Source organism: Pipistrellus kuhlii, unplaced genomic scaffold, assembly GCF_014108245.1.
Source record: "Pipistrellus kuhlii isolate mPipKuh1 unplaced genomic scaffold, mPipKuh1.p scaffold_m20_p_7, whole genome shotgun sequence".
In the NCBI taxonomy this organism is placed as follows: domain Eukaryota; kingdom Metazoa; phylum Chordata; class Mammalia; order Chiroptera; family Vespertilionidae; genus Pipistrellus; species Pipistrellus kuhlii.
The window spans coordinates 25,069,933-25,090,301 of record NW_023425573.1 but is presented as its reverse complement, the minus strand read 5'-3'; the positions used below and the strand labels follow the sequence as shown (position 1 = coordinate 25,090,301).

The window sequence follows — 20,369 nt, the reverse complement described above, 5'->3', positions numbered from 1 at the left end:
AAAAGTTTAAGAATCTAAGTACCAATTTTAAGTACTTTCAGTTAAGATACCTTTAAAAAAGTGAGTGAAGCCGGGACCGGTTTGGCTCAGTGGATAGAGCGTCAGCTTGGGGACTGAAGGGTCACGGGTTCGATTCCGGTCAAGGGCATGTACCTCGGTTGCGGGCATATCCCCGGTGGGGGGTGTGCAAGAGGCAGCTGATCGATGACTCTCTCTCATCGATGTTTCTAACTCTCTATCTCTCTCCCTTCCTCTCTGTACAAAATCAATAAAATATATTTAAAAAAGTGAGTGAATGTGTGTGGAAGGTGTTAGTATTCACAAAGTATAATAATAATAATAATAATAATAATAATAATAATGGCTAGTACTTATAAAATATATACAGAATACTTATAAAAATTTATCTATAAACACAAATTAATGTTTACTTCATACATGTCTTTTCATTGGATACAATGGGGCTGCTGTTTTAAATATGATGTAATTTGTTTTGCAAACCTCTATATACCTGTGTAAGGACAGAGCCAAAATGTAACTTCATAATAAAACAGTATTTAAAAAATATTTCCATATTCCTAAAGACAAATTCTGGCACACTAAATCCATCTTATTGTTCTTGAGTATTATTTTATTTGTTTTTACCTCAAATTCTTAAATATTTTTTCTAAAATATTGAATTTTGAGTTTTAAAAAAGCAAATATTAAATAAAATCTTAAGTGCTCAGAAAAACTGAAATGAACCAAGTATTTTCCAATAACTACCACACAAGCTAAGAAATATAATTTGAAACAGCAAAAGGTTACACTATAAGTACTATCAGTAATCAAAGTAATTAAATAATTTTAAAATACAAGTGATCTATGATGATCTTTTAAAAAGGAAACTGAGAATGCTGAAGTTCTAGTACTAAGGTAGTGTTATGGTTGCGAAAACTTAGATAACATAGCAGAAATATATTTCCTTTATATATCATATGCTTTTTCCAACATATCTGTGAAAAAACAAAACAAACAAACAAAAAAAATTGCCAATGAACTAACTCTCAAATTCAGAGGCCATTTGTTTAAAAATAAGCAATGAAAAAGTTTCTGCTAAAACCTATGATACAGACCTTCTTCCTGTGCTTTTCTATATAAGGCTGCAACCAGAGCAAATTATGTTCCACAGCAAAGGCATAAAAAGCTGGGTAAGAATCTTGTTTCACAGCCAGAAAATAGAACTCTAGAAATTGCTATAAGGCTCACAGGGCAGATTCTTCACAGAATGAAAGCTCTACAATTTCTAGATTGTGTCTTATTTTTCCTCAAATGGGAAAAACAGCCCAGGATTAAACCACAACAAATCTATCTTAACCTAAAATGACAGGGTTTATTATAATTTCCCAAATATTAAAGAGAGCTCTTAAGAATATAACTTGAATAAGGGTCATGAACTGGTTCAACATATTTCATTGGTGATTTTATGAATTATAATGAATGCCGCTACTCTCTAAAAACGAATATATCAAAGAGGAAATAACCTCCTTGGCATGCTTACAGCTATAAAACACATTAGTTTCATTATTTTCAAGTGCCAGTGCTGGAGGCTCAGAATAAGTCAACGGGAGGAGGACTTCAGTCACAACAGCAAGCAGGTCCACTGAGCAGATAATGAAAACGAGCAAATAAGAGGTAAGTATTTGATAAATAATAATAGAGTTAATATATTTTTTCTTTAAAAATTGTCCTAGTATAATCTTTCATTTCTATTTAGTAGTTTAAGAACTAAAATGAAAAATTTACCAATGTTAAATGGAAAATTTTTAATATGGGATCTGTAGATTTCATGAATAAATGTTTTAATCTTCCTCTTAGTTTCCCCTCCTTTCCAAGGAAACTGAGAAAGTTAAGAAAAATTATTATTTAAAACAAAGAACTGGTTCAAATTTGGGAGAAAGGGATAAATTTGGAAAAAAATATCTGTTGCAGAAACATACTTTTTTTACAAGATGAAATTACTAAAACAATTATTTGGATCCTAGTAATACCTGTATTTTTCCCTTCTATCAAATTAAAGAAGTCCTAAAATGCTTTATGAAAACAGCACTTATATCAGTATTAAGATAAGGATTGTTCAAAGAATAAAAACTACAATTAAAAATTTCCTAGCTAGTAAAAATTTACACTTTAGGTGGGCCGAGAGTGTTTCTAGGTATGTGGCTAGTGTGTAACAAAAAGTTCAATTCAGAACTATTTAGTACTTTGGAGTTTCTATTCTTTGGTACATATTCTAAGGTAAAGTTAACTCGTTTTTTATTTTAACCACTTAAATATCAGGAACATATTTGTGGAAACTGGCTACACTGTCAAAAATGCACAAGAGACTTACTGTGAAGGGAAAGGCTATGTTCAAGTGTTATTCTGTTTTTTGAAAGTAAATAAAATAATGCAACTCACATATTTTATACCTAGGAAAAACTTCCAGACATTCCAATTCTAACACAACTCTACCACTACAAAAGGAAAAAAAAAAGAAAAAAAGAAAAAAAGAGAGAAATTAATAAAGTATATATATATATTTTTTACAGCTATCCTTTTATTTCAAGAGACTTTCTGAAATCTGAGCCTCTGCAGAATATTAAACGTGGGCTTTACCTACAGACATGGACAGAGGCATGTGTGCTCTATTTTAGAGAACTTGGAATTGTTCTGGAAGGAAAGAATCAACTTTGGCTTCAAGTATTTGGCATGGGAAGAATGCCTTAAAAAAGCAGATGACCAGTTTATCGACTGACCATGCTGACCATTGTCTGGAATCGGATCAAATCACAGAAAAACAGCGAATGGCTTTCTCTTATAGAACATCTGAACACAGCACAATTCCTGAGCTCATTTTGCAGAGCTCATTTGATCACTTAATCTCTTCTAACTGGTCTGGATTACAGACAGAATCAATACCAGAGGAAATGAAACAGATTGGTGAGCAACAGGGAAACAAGCCACGCTGGGCAGCTCTTCTGATAACCATGGTGATAATACCTACAATTGGCGGAAACATCCTTGTTATTCTGGCTGTTTCACTGGAGAAAAAACTGCAGTATGCTACCAATTATTTTCTAATGTCCCTGGCAGTGGCTGATTTGCTGGTTGGATTATTTGTGATGCCAATTGCCCTCTTGACAATAATGTTTGGTAAGTATTTCATTTTGTTCCTGCCATCAAATCAAAGAACTATGATATACTATACTACTAAGGAATGAATACTTACTTAATCTTTAAAGGCGGACCTTGACTACTAAAACACATAGCGAGTAAACAGTTTGTTTTTAATAATTTTCTATGTTAGTTTTATTTATTCATGAAACTATTTATTTTTAAATTATAGTTGACATATTATATTAGTTTCAAGTTTTCTATGGTAGTTTTAAAAAGCAAAAATAATTTCTTAGAAATAATTTTACTCCCTCCTTAACCTAATAAAATAATTTGAAGTCATCCAGCAATATTCATTGATTTGTACACATTACCAAAAAATTATAGCGAAGGACATATACTTCAACTTTCCCATTATTAATGCTTTTTTACTTGACAAAGCCATAGGCAGGACACTTCTGTAACAGTTATGTGCTGGGTTAATTATTAATGATAAGATCTTTGAATCACTAAATTTTAATTTAAATCACCATTTAAAATGAGAATTATTCTAGAATTTCTTGTATCTTTTTATAGTTTGTGTAATTTAGACTCAAACACAAATCTTACACATGTGTCATGTTAAAGAAAAAATTATGTTTAGTCGCTGAAGGAAGTGGTCTGGCTCAGTGTCCCAATAGATGACCCGTGTATTTAATTTTTATGATTTCTGACCATTCATGTCCTTGATACATAAGTAAGAGGAATCAGACCTCTAGGTTATTAATGTAAGTGATAAGCACCCGAGTTCTTACAATAAAAAATGTAGTCTAACACTGACATTTAGTTTGTTATAATAAAAAGATATTAAAATTATATAAGTAGTTTCTAATTCATGTATAGAATTTGAGTAAACACAAATAATTCTGCTGATGAATTATGAGGATTCCTAATATTGTAATCAATACTAAGGATATTTAACTTATTTAATGCTTGGTATAAATTGGTATTCCCTTCATTAAGTGCTTAAGAAAAATGATTATTTATAAGAGAATAGGGCTTCTTGGAATTATGCTTATATGGCAAAGACAAAAATATTTCAGATTATAGAAGTAAAATTTATTTAACTGCAATGCATATTAGAAAGTGAAGAAAAACTGCCATTCAAATTATATTCAGGTTGAAACATTATATTTTTATACTTATAGAAAAGATAACTAAAATTAAGCACTTGATCCCCCAAATATAACCGAATGGTGATGGGCTTAAACTTCCCATTTTAAGCCAATATTTACGCATGCTTTAATTTTTGTGGCAGAGCAATCAGTGAATAAATTCTGCTGCTTTAATAGATTCTCTAATCATTCATACTATTTATATATCCTCTTTTTATAAATTCATAATTTTTTTGAGTAATCTAGTGCTACATGTAACCATGAAAAATTAAGAAATCTTACTCTAAAAGAGAACCTAAACAATTTTGATTCTCAATAAAATGAAAAGAAATACAATAAATGAGATTATGTAGGAACATTTATGCATATTTAGTAGAAATTGTACAGGTACTGGATTCCAGCTCTTATCTCCATATACATAAAAATAGCCTTATGTGTAAAATCATACTCTTTAAGTTGGGCTTTGCGAGGCATACGAAAAATGTTAAAATGTTCACCTCCTACTACCATAAAATTTAATTGATAAGTGAGATTGAACAAGTTATGTAGAAGTAAATTTTAACTTTAATATCCTGAGTCCATAAACATCAAACATCTACTATATATAAAATATTGTGGTAGATACTTATAAATTATCAGCTAAATAGTTAAGGAATCTGAAAAGGCAAAGCTCCATAGTATTAAAGCGAGGTGACAAACGAAACACAAAAACAGATAAGAGAGGTAATTTCATGTATTCCACGGGAAAAAAATAGGTATCCAGCAGCTGAAAACGAAGGTTATATTATTTAAAGTTTTGGGGCCCAAGATATTCTTAGTAAGAAAAGTTAACAGGAAATTCAACATATTTTAACATATGTAGAAAATCTTTCTATTTATGTCCTAAATAATTTATGTATTTTTAACTACATTACATTCTTTCAAGTATAGGATATCCCCCCAAAATGTATACACACACTGTGAATAATTATAAAGGCAGTGTTTATTAAAATACATTTCATTTTCAAAACTGAGCTATTAGTTATTAAGGTATATATACATTTTTGGGAAGACAACCTGCATTAGTTAATTTTAAATTACAAAATAAAATCTTTCATAGTCCCAAACACTTTTACTATCAGTAATCAAGCTTTATAGTAGGGTTAGATTTTTTTAAAATGAAATTAACCAAGCACTTAATCACTATTTAAAAATTATTGCATTAATTCATTACTGAAAACATTGTATTTCTATGTGAAAGTGTATGAAGAAAATGCATGCTGCCGAAACTGGTTTGGCTCAGTGGATAGAGCGTCAGCCTGAGGACTGAAAGGTCCCTGGTTCGATTCCAGTCAAGGGCATGTACCTGGGTTGCAGGCACATCCCCAGTAGAAGGTGTGCAAGAGGCAGCTGATTAATGATTGATGATTCTCTCTCATTGATGCTTCTAACTTTCTATCCCTCTCCTTTCTTCTCTGTAAAAAAATCAATAAATTATATTTTTAAAAAAGAAAGAAAAAAAAATGCATGCTGCCCTCTTTAAAGCTTCAAAACAATGCATTCAAAAATTGGGAATTGCACATATTATAAAACTTCAAATATTAAGAAATTTTGACAGCCCTTTACATTCTAATAATTAGTAAGATTTCCTACATTAATGCATTTATAAGAATTTCTAACTTTAAATGGAAGGAACAGATTTTGTATATTTTCTTTCATTACAGAAAGACTCCTCAGAATGTCTGCAAGTCTGTACAAACAAAAGTATCTCTAATTCTATAGATATAAAAAGTTAACTACCACTATGATGATGAGTGACTTTAGTTATCTCAGGGAAATTCAATTAAAATAACAAAGAAACTTTATATTAGTTCATACTTTAATAAAATTAAATTTTAAAAAGAGGAGCCCTAACCAGTTTGGCTCAGTGGATAGAGAATCAGCCTGCAGACTCAAGGGTCCCATATTCAATTCTGGTCAAGGGCATGTACGTTGGTTGCGGGCACATACCCAGTAGGGAGTGTGCAAGAGGCAGCTGATCGATGTTTCTCTCTCACTGATGTTTCTACCTCTCTATCCCTCTCCCTTCCTCTCTGTAAAAAATCAATAAAATATATATTTTTTAAATTTTAAAAAGAGGAGAGCACTGAATTTTAAAAAGTTCTTATACTATTCTGAGGAATATTTTACTTCACCAATAACTTACATAATACTTGATTATATAGTGTTTGAATTTTTATTTTACCAAGATTATGACTCCTGGCATAACATGGTTTTTCAAAAGAGTTGTGCTCTGTCAACTTTTCTGTCACTTGTTCCTCTCTGGCCTTAACAGCTCTATTATACAGTTCTATTTTTATTTTATTTTTTTACTGTCTTGCCTATACATTCCTAAAATCCAGGATCACAAATTAGTAACTTATAGCATAAGTCCTGAAAATGCCTACATTAGAAATTAGGTAGGACACAAAGGAGAACAGAACATCATATGTCAATACAAAAAAGGATGCTCACGTTAAGAATTTCTCTAAATTTTCCTTTTCTCATTAAATAAATATTTACAGCATTTGGTCATCCATTAGTCATTATTGGTTTATTTATAACTTAAATTTTAATCCATGTCTCATGATCTGTAAGTTAAACATTATCTGCGGTACAGTTGAAAGAGGATGTATTAAAATGGCTAAAGGATTGCGGAAGGGTGGGGAGAGGAGGCGGTGTTTCAAACAGACACCCAGGCTTTGAATCCTGGTCTCCTATGTTGGCTTAGGTAAGTCACTTAACATATCAGAGTCCAATCACCTTATCTGTAATATTGGTTTGCTAAATCTTACATTGCAGGTATCTTATGAAATTGTCAAATAGGGCCTATGACATTATAGGCACTAATAATTGGCAAATATTATCAGTATAGTATGCAAAAGAGTTTATATCCTTAAATACGTTATTTAGTTTAGATGTGATTTAGTCAGATGGTGTCTAAACAGAGAGGAAACAGATGTATACTAGTAAAATAAAATAAAAATCAGTTATAAATTTATGCAATAAAATGCTGCTCCATCCAATTATTAAATGAGGGAGCAAAGTAATTAAAGGCATTTCTTTTTGGAAAGTGGAAAACTTAAAAACCAAGGAAAAAATTTCATAAGTATTAAATCACTTGAAACATTTTAAGCGCTATTATATCAGACATCTAACCCCAGAATATTTCATATGCTTAAATGTAGTGGAAAAACAACAAATAAAAACAGAAGCTTCATAATAAAAATTAAAGCACTTATCTATGTATCCCTTTTCTGGAAAGTAAAGATGGAGACATAAAAATTTCTTAGATTAAAAAAATGTATACTTGAAACTATGTCTTTTTTGAATTTGTCCTGCTCAAATGTGTTCATGAACTATTTACCTTTGTGAACTCTACAGCACAGCCCTCTGGGAAAAGGCTTTAGAAATAAATACGTACGTAGTCTTTGAAATCCTCCAAAGGGAACTATCTTATGGCTCAGACTTACAGATTACTGAGAATTATTTCCTAAACTGATGATATAACTCAGTTTTCCAAATTAAGAACTTACCCAAAGGGTAAGCAGATTTCAGATAAAATGTGCGGACTGAAGGGTCCCAGGTTTGATTCCGGTCAAGGCTATGTACCTTGGTTGCAGGCTCAATTGCCAGGCCTGGTCGAGGTGCTTGCAAGAGGCAACCAATTGATGTGTTTTTCTCACACTGATGTTTCTCTCTTTGTGTATCTCCCCATCCTTTCCACTCTCTAAAAGTCAATGGAAAGATATCCTTGGGTGAGGATTAACAAAACAACAAAAAAGAAACACACAAAAAATGATTGTTTTTTGCAAAACAAACAAAAAAACAGGCATGGTAATGAATATAGATTGTATGTGTTTGCCATTTTATATAAAATAAATTCAACTTTAGTATGAGGCACATTTTCATTACAAATGAAAAGTTAAACAGTTAAACATGTTCTCATACCTTTTTTGAAGTACAGTTTTAAGTTCAATTGGATGGAGGCAGGAGAAAAACATACTGATTTTATACTGATATGGGTTATTGTTTCTAAATATGAGTGTTTTAATGTCTGGGCTAGTTGGCTAGTTTCTGTCAAACAACAGTAGTACATCTATTGAGTGCTTTATCTATGCCAGACGTTTTAAACACGTAAATTTACATTTATTATTGCATTTAATCCTCAAAGCAACCCTATAAAAATTATTATCATCATCCCTACTTTATGAGAGAACATAAAAATAAATAAAAACACAATTTGAATGCAGGAGAACTGACTCTCACACCCTTAATATATATTAAACTACTTCCTCAAATGAAATGAGAAATTATTTCAACTAAAAATGTCATATCCAACATACTGCCAACATTTATATTTTAAATCACTCTTAACAAGAGGACCATAGAATTTTCTGTAGGAACAAAGGCAAGAAACCAGTGTTTTTTAAAAGTTATATTTCATATTAAATGATACAGAATATCATTTAATTGGGTCTTAACCAATACATGTATAAATTCTTGAGATACTGCCAGACCTCTTTTCTGAGGAAAGTATTAGACCTATGCATATGACGTTGTTAAACCTTGTCTAGAAGACAAACAGAAATGTATCTGACTGAATGGCAATTCCACCACCCTGTTAGCATGGTTGTATCTAAAGCATGCAAGTCCTCATTTTAGACAACAAAACACTTGTGCTATTAATATTTTTTTGAATGTTTATGAAAATTTATTTGAGCCAAAGAGAGGATCCATCTGGAAGCAAGATCTCAAAAGACGGAGATAAATACTTTCTATGCTACAAATATTTTAGATAAATAATGAGCTGCCTATAACCTAAAACTCATCTAAGACTTGTTTTGTTTCTACATTATCAATTTGTAATTAGTTCAGGCACTCATAGAAAGGCAATTATTCAAACCTTATTGAAATTAAATTCTTCTTTGAATTTATTTGAAAGTGGGTGGGGGAAAGAGGTATACAATGATATATTTTTCAGAGAAAAGTTGTGCACTTTCCTTTTACAGGACAACAGATGCTATGTAATTTAAATCTTTTCTTCCTCCTGTTGTTTTTATGAAGACAAATTTAGAGCCCCAGAGTAGCAGTGATTTTTTTTTTAAATAATATGTTTTCATTGATTTTTAGAGGGAAATGAAGGGAGAAGGATAGAAACATCGATGAGCCGAAACAGTGGTAGAGCGTCGGTCTGCGGACTGAAAGGTCCCAGGTTCCATTCCGGTCAGGGGCATGTACATTGGTTGCGGGCACATCCCCAGTAGGAGGTGTGCAAGAGGCAGCTGGTCGATGTTTCTCTCTCATCGACGTTTCTAGTTCTCTATCTCTCTCCCTTCCTCTTTGTAAAAAATCAATAAAATATATTTAAAAAAAAAAGAAAAGAAAAGAAACATCGATGAGACGAGAAACATCATTAATCAGCTACCCTCCACTCACCTTCCTCCTGGGGATTAAGCCTGCAACTTAGGCATGTGCCCTGGCTGGAAAATCCTTCCTGGGCCAACACTCAACCTCTGAGCCATACTGGCCAAGCAGGGTAGCAATAGTTTAGTTAAACTATCTGATAACTTATTTCCCATAGACTGACTCTTAGAAACACCTTTCTTTTTATATAAATCTGCAACTGTTCCATTTAAAATAAGTTTTCATGGAAATAAGCTGGACACAATACATTACAAGAAATATATGAAATTATAATCTAAATCGTTAAAACAAAATTGAAACTTCTAATAAAAATAACATAAAGTTTTGTAATAGTTAATCTATCTTACCATTATCAACGGAATCTTTTATAGTTATTCTAAATAGTAAGAAACTTTTCTTACCTTGAGCCTATGAAATTCATAATAACTGAAAAGATAATTTTAGAATGAAAGCATATGGACTCGAAAAAGTCCCTTTATAGCTGAAACCGGTTTGACTCAGTGGAAGAGCATCGGTCTGCAGACTGAAAGGTCCCAGGTTCGATTCCAGTCAAGGGCATGTACATTAGTTGCGGGCACATCCCCAGTGGGGGGTGTGAAGGAGGCAGCTGGTAGATGTTTCTCTCTCATCGATGTTTCTAGCTCTCTATCCCTTTCCTTTCCTCTCTGTAAAAAGTCAATAAAAATATTTTTTTAAAAAAGAAAAAGTCCCTTTATAAACTGAGAATGTCTAGAATTGTTTTTAATTTGTATAAATTCTTAGATTACCTAAATTTACTTAGGCAATTAGATAAACCTTTTTTTCTTTTCTTTGTATAAAATATTTCTATTAATAAAGTCATCTACTTATTTTATATTAGTTTCATAAAATGTCTATTCACTAGTATTTCATAAAACTTGGAATCATAAAGTTTAATTCTTAATGATCCATTTCTCTTATTCCTAAATTTCATAGTCTCTCTTTCTCTCTCTTTTTTGTTTTTGTTTTGTTAAACCTCACCAGAGGATATATTTTTTTAAAATATATTTTTATTGATTTTTTACAGAGAGGAAGGGAGAGAGATAGAGAGCTAGAAACTTTGATGAGAGAGAAACACCAACCAGCTGCCTCTTGCACACCCCCTACCGGGGATGTGCCCGCAGCCAACGTACATGCCCCTGACCGGAATGGAACCTGGGACTTTTCAGTCTGCAGACCGACGCTCTACCACTGAGCCAAACCGGTTTCGGCAATAGAGGATATTTTTCCCACTGATTTTTAGAGAGAGTAGAAGGGACAGGGAGAGACAGAGAAAGAAAATCAATGGAGAGAGATACAGCACACATCTCAGGACTAAAGTCAAGCCTGCAACCAAGATACGGTGCCCTTGACCGGAACTGAATCAGAACCCTTAAGGTCCTCAGGCCAACGCTCTAAACAATAAGCCAAACCGACTAGGGCAGTCTCTTTCCTTTTCAAAGAAAATTGTCTTTTATGCCTCAATATTTCTTCTATTATCAATAAGAAAGCACTGAATCAACAAAATTATAGCGATCTGAACTGACTTTAATACCTATTACCTGTTCCAAAACGGGAATTATAAAATAAATTTATTGGAAAATGAGGCTAACAAGGCTTCATAGGTTTAATTAAATTAGCACTAAAGAACTTTCCCTCTTAGCCCACAATTAGGAATATGTGGATCAGATAATATAATTCCAAAGACATGTTCTTTTTATATGAAAGTTCTTTGTGGCTTCCAGTTTATGGCTACTAGATTTATGATTAAAATTTTCCAGATCTTAATTTTAAAAAATATAACCCATAATAGGCAAGTTTAAAAATTATTAGCAACCCATTAAAAAGAACTTATATGCATATATATATAAACCACGGATAGGCAACAGTGCAGGGAAGGCCTGTAAAGGGGGTGGAAGTGAGGTGGAGGGGATCAATGGGGGAATACTTTCAACAATAAGGATAAAATTTAAAATAATAATAAATAAAAATAAATAAAGCCTAAGATACGACATTAATTACCTGCCTTTTACAATACTTAGGTATGATCAATATCTATGGATGCAACTCCAGACTTGAGCCTTTTTCTATTTCCTACTCAGTCCTAAAGTTCAAAATACAGCTCAGTTTAAGTAGTTTACACTGCAAAACTTGTGTCTAGTCTACATTAACAAATATAAAGCCAGAAACAACCTTCCCCAGGAAGTCTTAAAACAGTGTTTCTTAAACATTAATTTTGCATACATATCACCCTGGTATCTTGTTCATCTGCAGAGTCTGATTCAAGTGTCTGGGATGAGGCCTAAGAACTTGCAGTTTTAACAAGTTCCCAGGTTATGCTGATCCTTGCAGATCTGAAGAGCACACTTTGAGCAGCAAGGCTTGAAAGAATACTTTCAAGTTTTGATAAATAAATGATCCCTTTCATATTCAGAGACTTAACTGTATCTGAATTCACTCATCTGCAAAATCAGTGATATAATCTCTAAGGTCCCTTTCAGCTCAGTGACTCTATAATTTATTATCTTCATCCTTATCCCCACCCCAATTCAGTGAAGTAGGAATGGTATGGTAATAGTAATTTACTTAAGAATATGAATTACTCCTTCCACCTGATGCTTTAATACTTTTTCTAAAGAAGTTGCTGAACATGGAAACAAATACCATGCAATAATTTACCCTTTCTAAACAAAAATTCATACTGATTTTGTTATTATGTTCCTAAGAAGAAATATTTTAATATGTTGATCTGGCTACCTTTTTGTGAAGTATCCAAATATTTTTTTCACTGAAATCCTACTTGATTCTTGAAAATAAACAAACAAATTCAAGTCTATAAAACTTCTTTAATTATTTTCTCCCCCCCCCCCTCTCTTTTTTTGGTCTAGGATAATAATCTCTCTCCATCCCTAGGCTTCTTGAGTTTAAACAGTTTACAATAAAAGGGCCAGTTGGTGCTCTGAAATCCTGAGAAGTTATCTTCGTCCTCCATCAATTACCCCAATCATCTTATGCCTGTAAAAGTTAGATACACTTGCAAAACCCAGGAAAAGTAGTTTATATTTTGTCAGTGAACACAGGACGAGCTGTAAAAAGAATTTATTTAATCCTTACCTGAAGATGCTTATTACTAACTTTATTAAGAGAGGAAAGGGGCAGGAAGGAGAGAGGGGGAGACACAGAGGAAGAGAGAGACAGCAATGTGAGAGCAGAACATAGATCTGCTGTCTAATGCATGTCCCCTATCAGGGAATGAGCCCATAACCTGGGCATTTGCCCAGTCTAGGAATTGAACCGACAACCTTTGGGTGCACAGGATGACACCCAACCAACTGAGCCACACAGGCCAGTGTAACATACATTTTAGTTTATTTTGTATGTAGTAGGTATATGGATAACACATAATGTAGCAAATCTCTTATGTATGAATACTTGTCTAAATAAATTTATTGGAAAGCTATGTAGAATATTGAATACCATATCTAAAACCTTAGATTTTAAAAAAGTTTATATTTCTTAAATGTTTAAGATTGTATGAGGTATATGGTGTTTTTTTAAAGTAAGAGTTCGTTAAATAAATCAAGTACTATATCTAATCCTGAAATTTTCTGTTTAAACAAAAAGTTCCTATCATTTATTTCATCTCCGTAACTTGAAAGGATAATAATTCACTTTTCCTTAGCATAACCTGAAGCCATTTCTTTTATAAACTTTATTTAAGAGCTATTTCTGTCAAAAAGAAAACTCAAATAATTTCACTTAATTATTTTACCAAATGAGTTTGCTATACAAGGTTCACGTTGCTAGTTAATGCTAGAAGTGAGCCTAAATCCCAGGTATCACTGAGAATTTCATTCTAATACTCTTTTTTCTCTCTCCCCATATTCTATTGCTTCCTCCATGTGGTAAAAGGTTTTCTTCTTTTATAACAGCAGTTTAAAAAATAAAATTTTATTTGAATAGCAAGGGCAAGTTCCAAGTGCAACATCCTGTAAATTTTTTAAAAATCACAAAAGGATAGACAAAACAGCAAAGGTCACAATAAAGCTACACACTGATTTAGAAAAGGGTTTTAATTATAAGAACAAAAAATATATTTAGAAGGTACCATCTGCAGAAATATATTTTTAATATTATTGATTCTATTATCTGAAGTTAAACATTATCTTGTAGTTTGTTATTAAATTTCAGGTAAACAAAAAAAAAAAGGTTAAAAAATGTAGCATTTTGAAGAAAAATTGCAGATTGAAAGTTGTTATTTTGCTGAACAAATGTTTTTGTTTTTTCTTTCTTTCTTTCAGAGGCTATGTGGCCCCTCCCCCTTGTTCTATGTCCTGCCTGGTTATTTCTTGATGTTCTTTTTTCTACTGCATCCATTATGCATCTCTGTGCAATTTCAGTGGATCGTTATATAGCCATCAAAAAGCCAATCCAGGCTAATCAATATAACTCACGAGCTACAGCATTCATCAAGATTACAGCGGTGTGGTTAATTTCAATAGGTATGTCGGAAATGTCAGGGTGCAGGGTGGTGTATATAGCCTTTGGCTCCATTTAGCTAGAATTCCAGGCCTCGTGAGCTACGAAACTCAGCACGAAAAGTCAAGGCAGCTTACTGGCACATCTACACAAGCTCTTATGCCATTATATTAACCATACAGCTTCTAAACCATATTATCAGCAAAAAGTATAAAAAAGGAGAAAAGTTTATGTCCTCAGAAAGAACCATTTTCATGTTTACTGATATATCTTCCTGTTTTGATTTTGACATGAAGGAAGAATAAGTCTAAAAACAGTTTTCATATTTGCTAACAGATCACTAAAGTCTAGGTAGCATTCAGAATCCTAAAATATTAAAATAACAAGAACAACAAAAAATCATCTTAAATCACATCTAAGAAGATAAATAGAAAAAAAAAAAAGTCCAAGTATTTTGTATGCAGGTATCAAAGATGATAAATTCATCTTGGAAGCAAATATGTGTACATACTAAAGGCAGCAACCGTCTAAGTTTTGAATATGTTTAATTAGAAGTTTTAAGAAAGATACAAATGATGTTCAGAAATGATTTATAAAAAAATCATATTTCTTCTAAACTGTCTTATGCCTCTTGTCCATCTTTAACAGCTGCTATAATATAGTATATCTTAGCATAAAGTACAGCATAAATAACTCAAACCTCTTATAAGTTAATATCAGAAAAACAAATAAATTCACAACAATTACTATGATCATTCAAGTCTTCATGGTATAAAACATTCAAAGAGGAAAGAAAAAAATCAAGAGACCTAGCATCTAAAAGGAAAGCAAGAGAAGATGTGACTTCTCTCTAATCAGAATAAGAACGCTGGGGCAAAAAGCAAGACACTGAAATTAAACCTTTATATTCCTGAAATAATGACATCAGGGCCAACCTCTTAAAAAGCCTGGAGGTAAAAGGAAGGAGTGTTACTCCTCCGGCTTGGGAAGAAAGTAGGGTCAAAGTAAAGTCTGTCCAGAATGGAGATTTGCATCCAGTTTGGAGGGCAGAGCCTGACTGACAGAGCGGAAGAGGCTCTCCAAAAGGAAGCTGGGGCAATGGTCAGCAAACTCACCAGTCAACAGAGCAGCTGCAGTTTGCCAAACACTGATATAGGGAAAAGGCATGGGAGATAACAGGTGACAATTACCAATATTTAAAGTGGAGAGGAGGAAACCTAAAGTAGTTCACTTCAAAAGACTCACATCTTTTGAGGTTGGGTGAGAAGAATAGGCAAAGGCAGGAAGAAAATAGGAAAAATGAAATCTTAAGAATTAAAACATTTGAAACTGTGAAATATGGTCAGGCCAATATATAAACAGTCTGTTGGTAGATGTGGTGCCTCAATTAAGGCTGGATAACATGAATTCATAAACTGATCAAAAATTTATTTAGCATCTATGATGTGCTAGGTACTAAGACTACAAAGATTAAAAGAAAAAGAATCTTTACACTTAGGCTAATACAAAGATATAAGTATACGGGGGGTGGGAGGAGGGGGTAAGAATTAAAAGACCCCAGACTTATGGCTTTGGAAGGAATCTTACAAATCTACTCTTGCCTTTTATATATGAGAAAAAAAATCCTAGAGGTTTAAATGGTTGGCTTAAGGATTCTTACAGCTTTTCAGCACCAAGGCCAAGATCAATGCTCTTTTCATTTGTTTTGTAGAACCAATGACAATTTAGTAAATTTGTAAAGGAAAAGCTAATGATGGGGTTAGTTCAGTTTTTAAATTCTGCAAAGTACTAAAAGAGTTCACTTTCTTCTTCTGAATTTATGATTATCCACGATAACACTTGGCAACAGTAAGATATTAAAGGAGAATAAAAAGGGAAGGGTTTAAAAAGTACAGTGGAAACTTTTGTATTGGCCTACAAACTGGCTGAGAAGGTAATGTGAGCCTTGATAAGGTTAATGGGATGTGAAAATAGAGAAGGAAGGATGGACCAGAGGTCAAGATAACAATAAACAAAATTTTTACAGCAATGAAGATTATAAGGGCAAGAAAGGGAAATATCAGAGTTCATAATTTTAGATAAGGGATTTTAAGTAGATTTTAAAAAGGCTTCAGGGGTGCAAACAACAATAATAATTACAGTTGAGAAGTTCAAGAACATGAAATTAAGGTGTAAGGGTCATCAATGGGATAAAGTCATGGGAGATGTTAGCAATGGAACAGTGGAGAGGAAGACTATAACAAGGAGCTATCAAGCAAGATAACAAATGTCTAGGAAGTTGGTAGATAAATGGAGAATAGAATGGTATAAGTCAATTAAATAGACTTTAAAAGGGAAATGTTTTTTTGGAAAAAATGGTGGAATGATTATCTGGAAGTAAGACAATAGAGCAGGGTTCAGCCAACTTTTTCTGTAAAGGGCAAAATAGTAAATATTTTGGGCTTGCAGGCTCTTGTCACAACTATTCAACTCTGCAGCAGAACAAAAGCCACAGAAATACGTTAACATGAATATGGCTATGGTCCAATAAAATTTTATTTACAGAAACAGAAGGCAGGCCAGATTTAGCCCTCAAGTTGTATTTTGCTGACCCCTAGTGTAGAATAGTTAAGTATACAGAATCCTCTTCCTGGTGTGCTCATGCAGAAAAGTAGAAAAAGCAGTGGCCTCCACTGGAAAGGGTTTGAGGAAAGTATTCTTGTCAAGGGCTCTTTAGCTACCATAAAAAGACTGTGCAAGATAAAGGAGCACTTTTAGATTCATAAAACAACACAAGGATTCTAGAGGTTTCTAAAGATTAATTCAGACTCTTAAGAAAATATCTGCTTTTTCAAAGGAAAAAGATCCAGGCTATTCCTTGTGTTATTTGTCTTCCTAATAAACTACTCCACCAAGCAAAATAATATTTAACTATTTATAGTATTTAAAGTATTAGAAAATTAGCATGAGGTACATTTCTTTCATATTTGTTGGAGGAATTCGATCCCAAAATAAATTTCATGATTCACATAGTCTCAAAATTTTAAGATTTAAAAACCTTAAGTAGCATTTAAAAAACAAACAAACAAACAATGAACCTCTTAGTCTTCCCTAAGAAGGAAAAGGTTAAAAGACATTTACAAACATCAAAAGATAAAAATTATCTGTTAAAAGAAACCATGTAATTTCAAGATAATAGTGATTCAGAATTAAGATGTTGCATGAACATTCTCTGAAGTCTCTTAAAACAATAACTACATTGAATAAAATAAAAAGAGTCTCTTGAATACCTTTACCTTAAGCTGGAATAGATCAACAAACAAAAATAGATTATGAGAAGTGGAGAGTAAATGAAGATATTCTCTACTATTCTATGAATATATTTTTTTAGAGAAGCCCTAATTATAAACCTGAAATCACTAGCCAATGTCTGTTTAAAAAATAGCAGATTTGCTTACTTACTTTCTATTTTTCAAATCTTCCCTTGATTAAGTGCTTTGACAAATTCTGTATTGTGGGTACCAGGAATTACAATATACTAACCACAAAAAGCCACTAAAATAAACTGTAAGAGGACATAATTTAAGAACCAAAAGTCATAAAATTAATATATCTTGTTTCCTCTTTCTTAGGCATTGCTGTTCCAGTTCCTATTAAAGGGATAGAAACTGATGTGGATAATGCAAATAATATCACTTGTGAACTGACAAAAGATCGTTTTGGCAATTTCATGCTCTTCGGCTCACTGGCTTCCTTTTTTATACCACTGGCGATCATGATTGTCACCTACTTTCTCACTATCCGTGCTTTAAAAAAGAAAGCTTACTTGGTCAGAAACAAGCCACCTCAACGCCTAACGTGTCTGACGGTGTCCACAGTTTTCCAAAGGGACGAAACACCTTGCTCCTCGCCTGAAAAAGTGGCAATGCTGGATGGTTCTCACAAGGATAAAACTCTGCCCAACCCAACCCAGGATGTACTTATGAGAAGAATGTCCACAGCTGGAAAAAAGTCACTGCAGACCATTTCCAATGAACAGAGAGCCTCAAAGGTTCTAGGGATTGTGTTCTTCCTCTTTTTGCTTATGTGGTGCCCCTTTTTTATTACAAACATAACTTTAGTTTTATGTGATTCCTGCAACCAGACCACTCTTAAAATGCTCCTGGAGATATTTGTGTGGATAGGCTACGTTTCCTCAGCTGTGAATCCTTTAGTCTATACTCTCTTCAACAAGACATTTCGGGATGCATTTGGCCGATACATCATCTGTAATTACCAGGCCACAAAATCAGTAAAAACTCTTAGAAAATGCTCCAGTAATATCTTTCGGAATCAAATGGCAGAGAACTCTAAGTTTTTCATAAAACATGGAATACGAAATGGGATTAACCCTGCCATGTATCAAAGCCCAATGAGGCTCCGGAGTTCAAACATTCAGTCTTCTTCAATCATTCTACTAGATACACTTCTTCTCACTGAAAATGAAGGTGACAGAACTGAAGAGCAAGTCAGTTATGTATAAAAGAAATGACACATTTTTCATTTAATATAATTATGAGTAGGATAATGAAGCAGATATGAATGTACCAAGAATCATATGAAAAACTTAACTCATGTATCATATCATCTCTTTAAACTAAGAGTTATGTATTAAGATTATCCATTTTCTTTATGTGAACACAATTACTCCATGAGAAAAATCATTTTGTACAGCTGCAAATTAAAATAATCCAGCACTCTGGTTAAATGTTGAGGTATTCAAATGAAATAAAATTAAATAAATCAATACATCTCAGGCTTAAAAATGTCTTCATAAGAATTTTAGTTGCTACTTGTATGCAAAGCTGTGCTACAAGTGAAATAAAACAAAACAAAGCATTATCTTTGTCTTCAATGCCTTAAAAGCAAAAGGCATAACAACAGTGATAGAAACAGAGGACTAGAAATCTACATATCTATCTATCTATAAATAAAAAGCCAGTGACAATCTCCTGCAGGCCCTCCCCCCGGCTGGTCCCACCCCCAATTGGCCCCCACCACCCAGATTGGCCCAGAGCCCTTCCCCCCCAAGCCAGCTCTGCCCCTCCCGGCTGGCCAACCACCCATGGCTCCCCCCATACCCATGGTGGGGGGGGGGGTGGCCGGCCAATCTCCCATGGCCCCTCTCTTGGCCCCATTCAGGGTTGGGGTAGCCAGCCCACCACCAAAGCCCCTCCCCATGGCTGGCCCCAATCGCCCCCCGCCCCCAATTACCTCCCCCTACCCCAACTGGGGCCAAGCTGGCCAGACCCCACCCATGCACGTATTCATGCATTGGGCCTCTGGTAAATATATAAAATAATGATCACTCTGGATTGTCATTTATAGTGTGATTTACTTAGTAGTAGTTAACTCTAGCTGTTTATTAAATAGTTGATACCAGGGATCTATTCAGCAAAGGTGGGTATACTAGAGGAGAAGAAAAAAATGAAATCACTTTTGGGTACCTAAATCTTTTTAAAAAAAAATATATATATATATGTATTTTATTGATATTTTACAGAGAGGAAGAGAGAGAGATAGAAACATCGATGAGAGAGAAACATCGACCAGCTGCCCCTTGTACACCCCCCACAGGGGACCAATGTACATGCCTGCAACCAATGTACATGCCCTGACCGGAATCAAACACGGGACCCTTCAGTCCGCAGACCGACGCTCTACCACTGAGCCAAACCGGTTTCGGCCCTAAATCTTCTTAAATAACATGAGCAAGCTGGAGGCATGAGACCTCAATCCAAGAACCTAAACTTGAATGGTCTCATAGGTTGAGAACATGGCTGCCAAAGCTTACCCAAAGATTTGATTGAACTTCGGGCACAAACATTTTTTATTTACCCTCTTGTTTTTGTTTTTTTTTCCATTTTGCACCACTAGATCTAGGATGAATAAATTCAACCTGTGTAATTTACTAGCTAACTGATTGGATTTACAGAAGATACTAAATTTCTCTGAGCCTTTTTCCTCATTTATATTGAGCCTTTTTCCTCATTTATATTTCATAGGGTTCGTATGGGGGTGAATATAGTAAATAGGAGACAATTCTTTTTACATTTTATTTTTATGCTACTCTCATAAATTTAGGCTGACAGGTGTACAGTGAAGACAACACATATCTTAGCTTTTTCTTTTCATGTTGAC

At 33.6% G+C, this 20,369-nt stretch overlaps 2 protein-coding genes across 4 annotated transcripts in view; one reads left to right on the top strand and one right to left on the bottom strand.

Annotated features, from left to right (window-relative positions):
• PSMD1 (proteasome 26S subunit, non-ATPase 1) overlaps positions 1 to 20,369 on the bottom strand; it is a 78,298-nt gene that overhangs the window by 21,749 nt on the left and 36,180 nt on the right. The window lies entirely within an intron of this gene.
• Positions 1,571 to 18,989, top strand: HTR2B (5-hydroxytryptamine receptor 2B). 2 transcript variants are annotated; one of them, XM_036421451.2, is made up of 4 exons: positions 1,571 to 1,674; positions 2,571 to 3,174; positions 14,033 to 14,233; positions 17,822 to 18,989. In XM_036421451.2, the coding sequence occupies exons 2-4, from the start codon at positions 2,757 to 2,759 to the stop codon at positions 18,709 to 18,711; spliced, it is 1,509 nt and encodes a 502-aa protein (XP_036277344.1). In that variant the 5' UTR covers positions 1,571 to 1,674; positions 2,571 to 2,756; the 3' UTR covers positions 18,712 to 18,989. The 2 variants fall into 2 exon arrangements, with proteins under 2 accessions (XP_036277344.1, XP_045431549.1); XM_045575593.1 differs by lacking the exon at positions 14,033 to 14,233.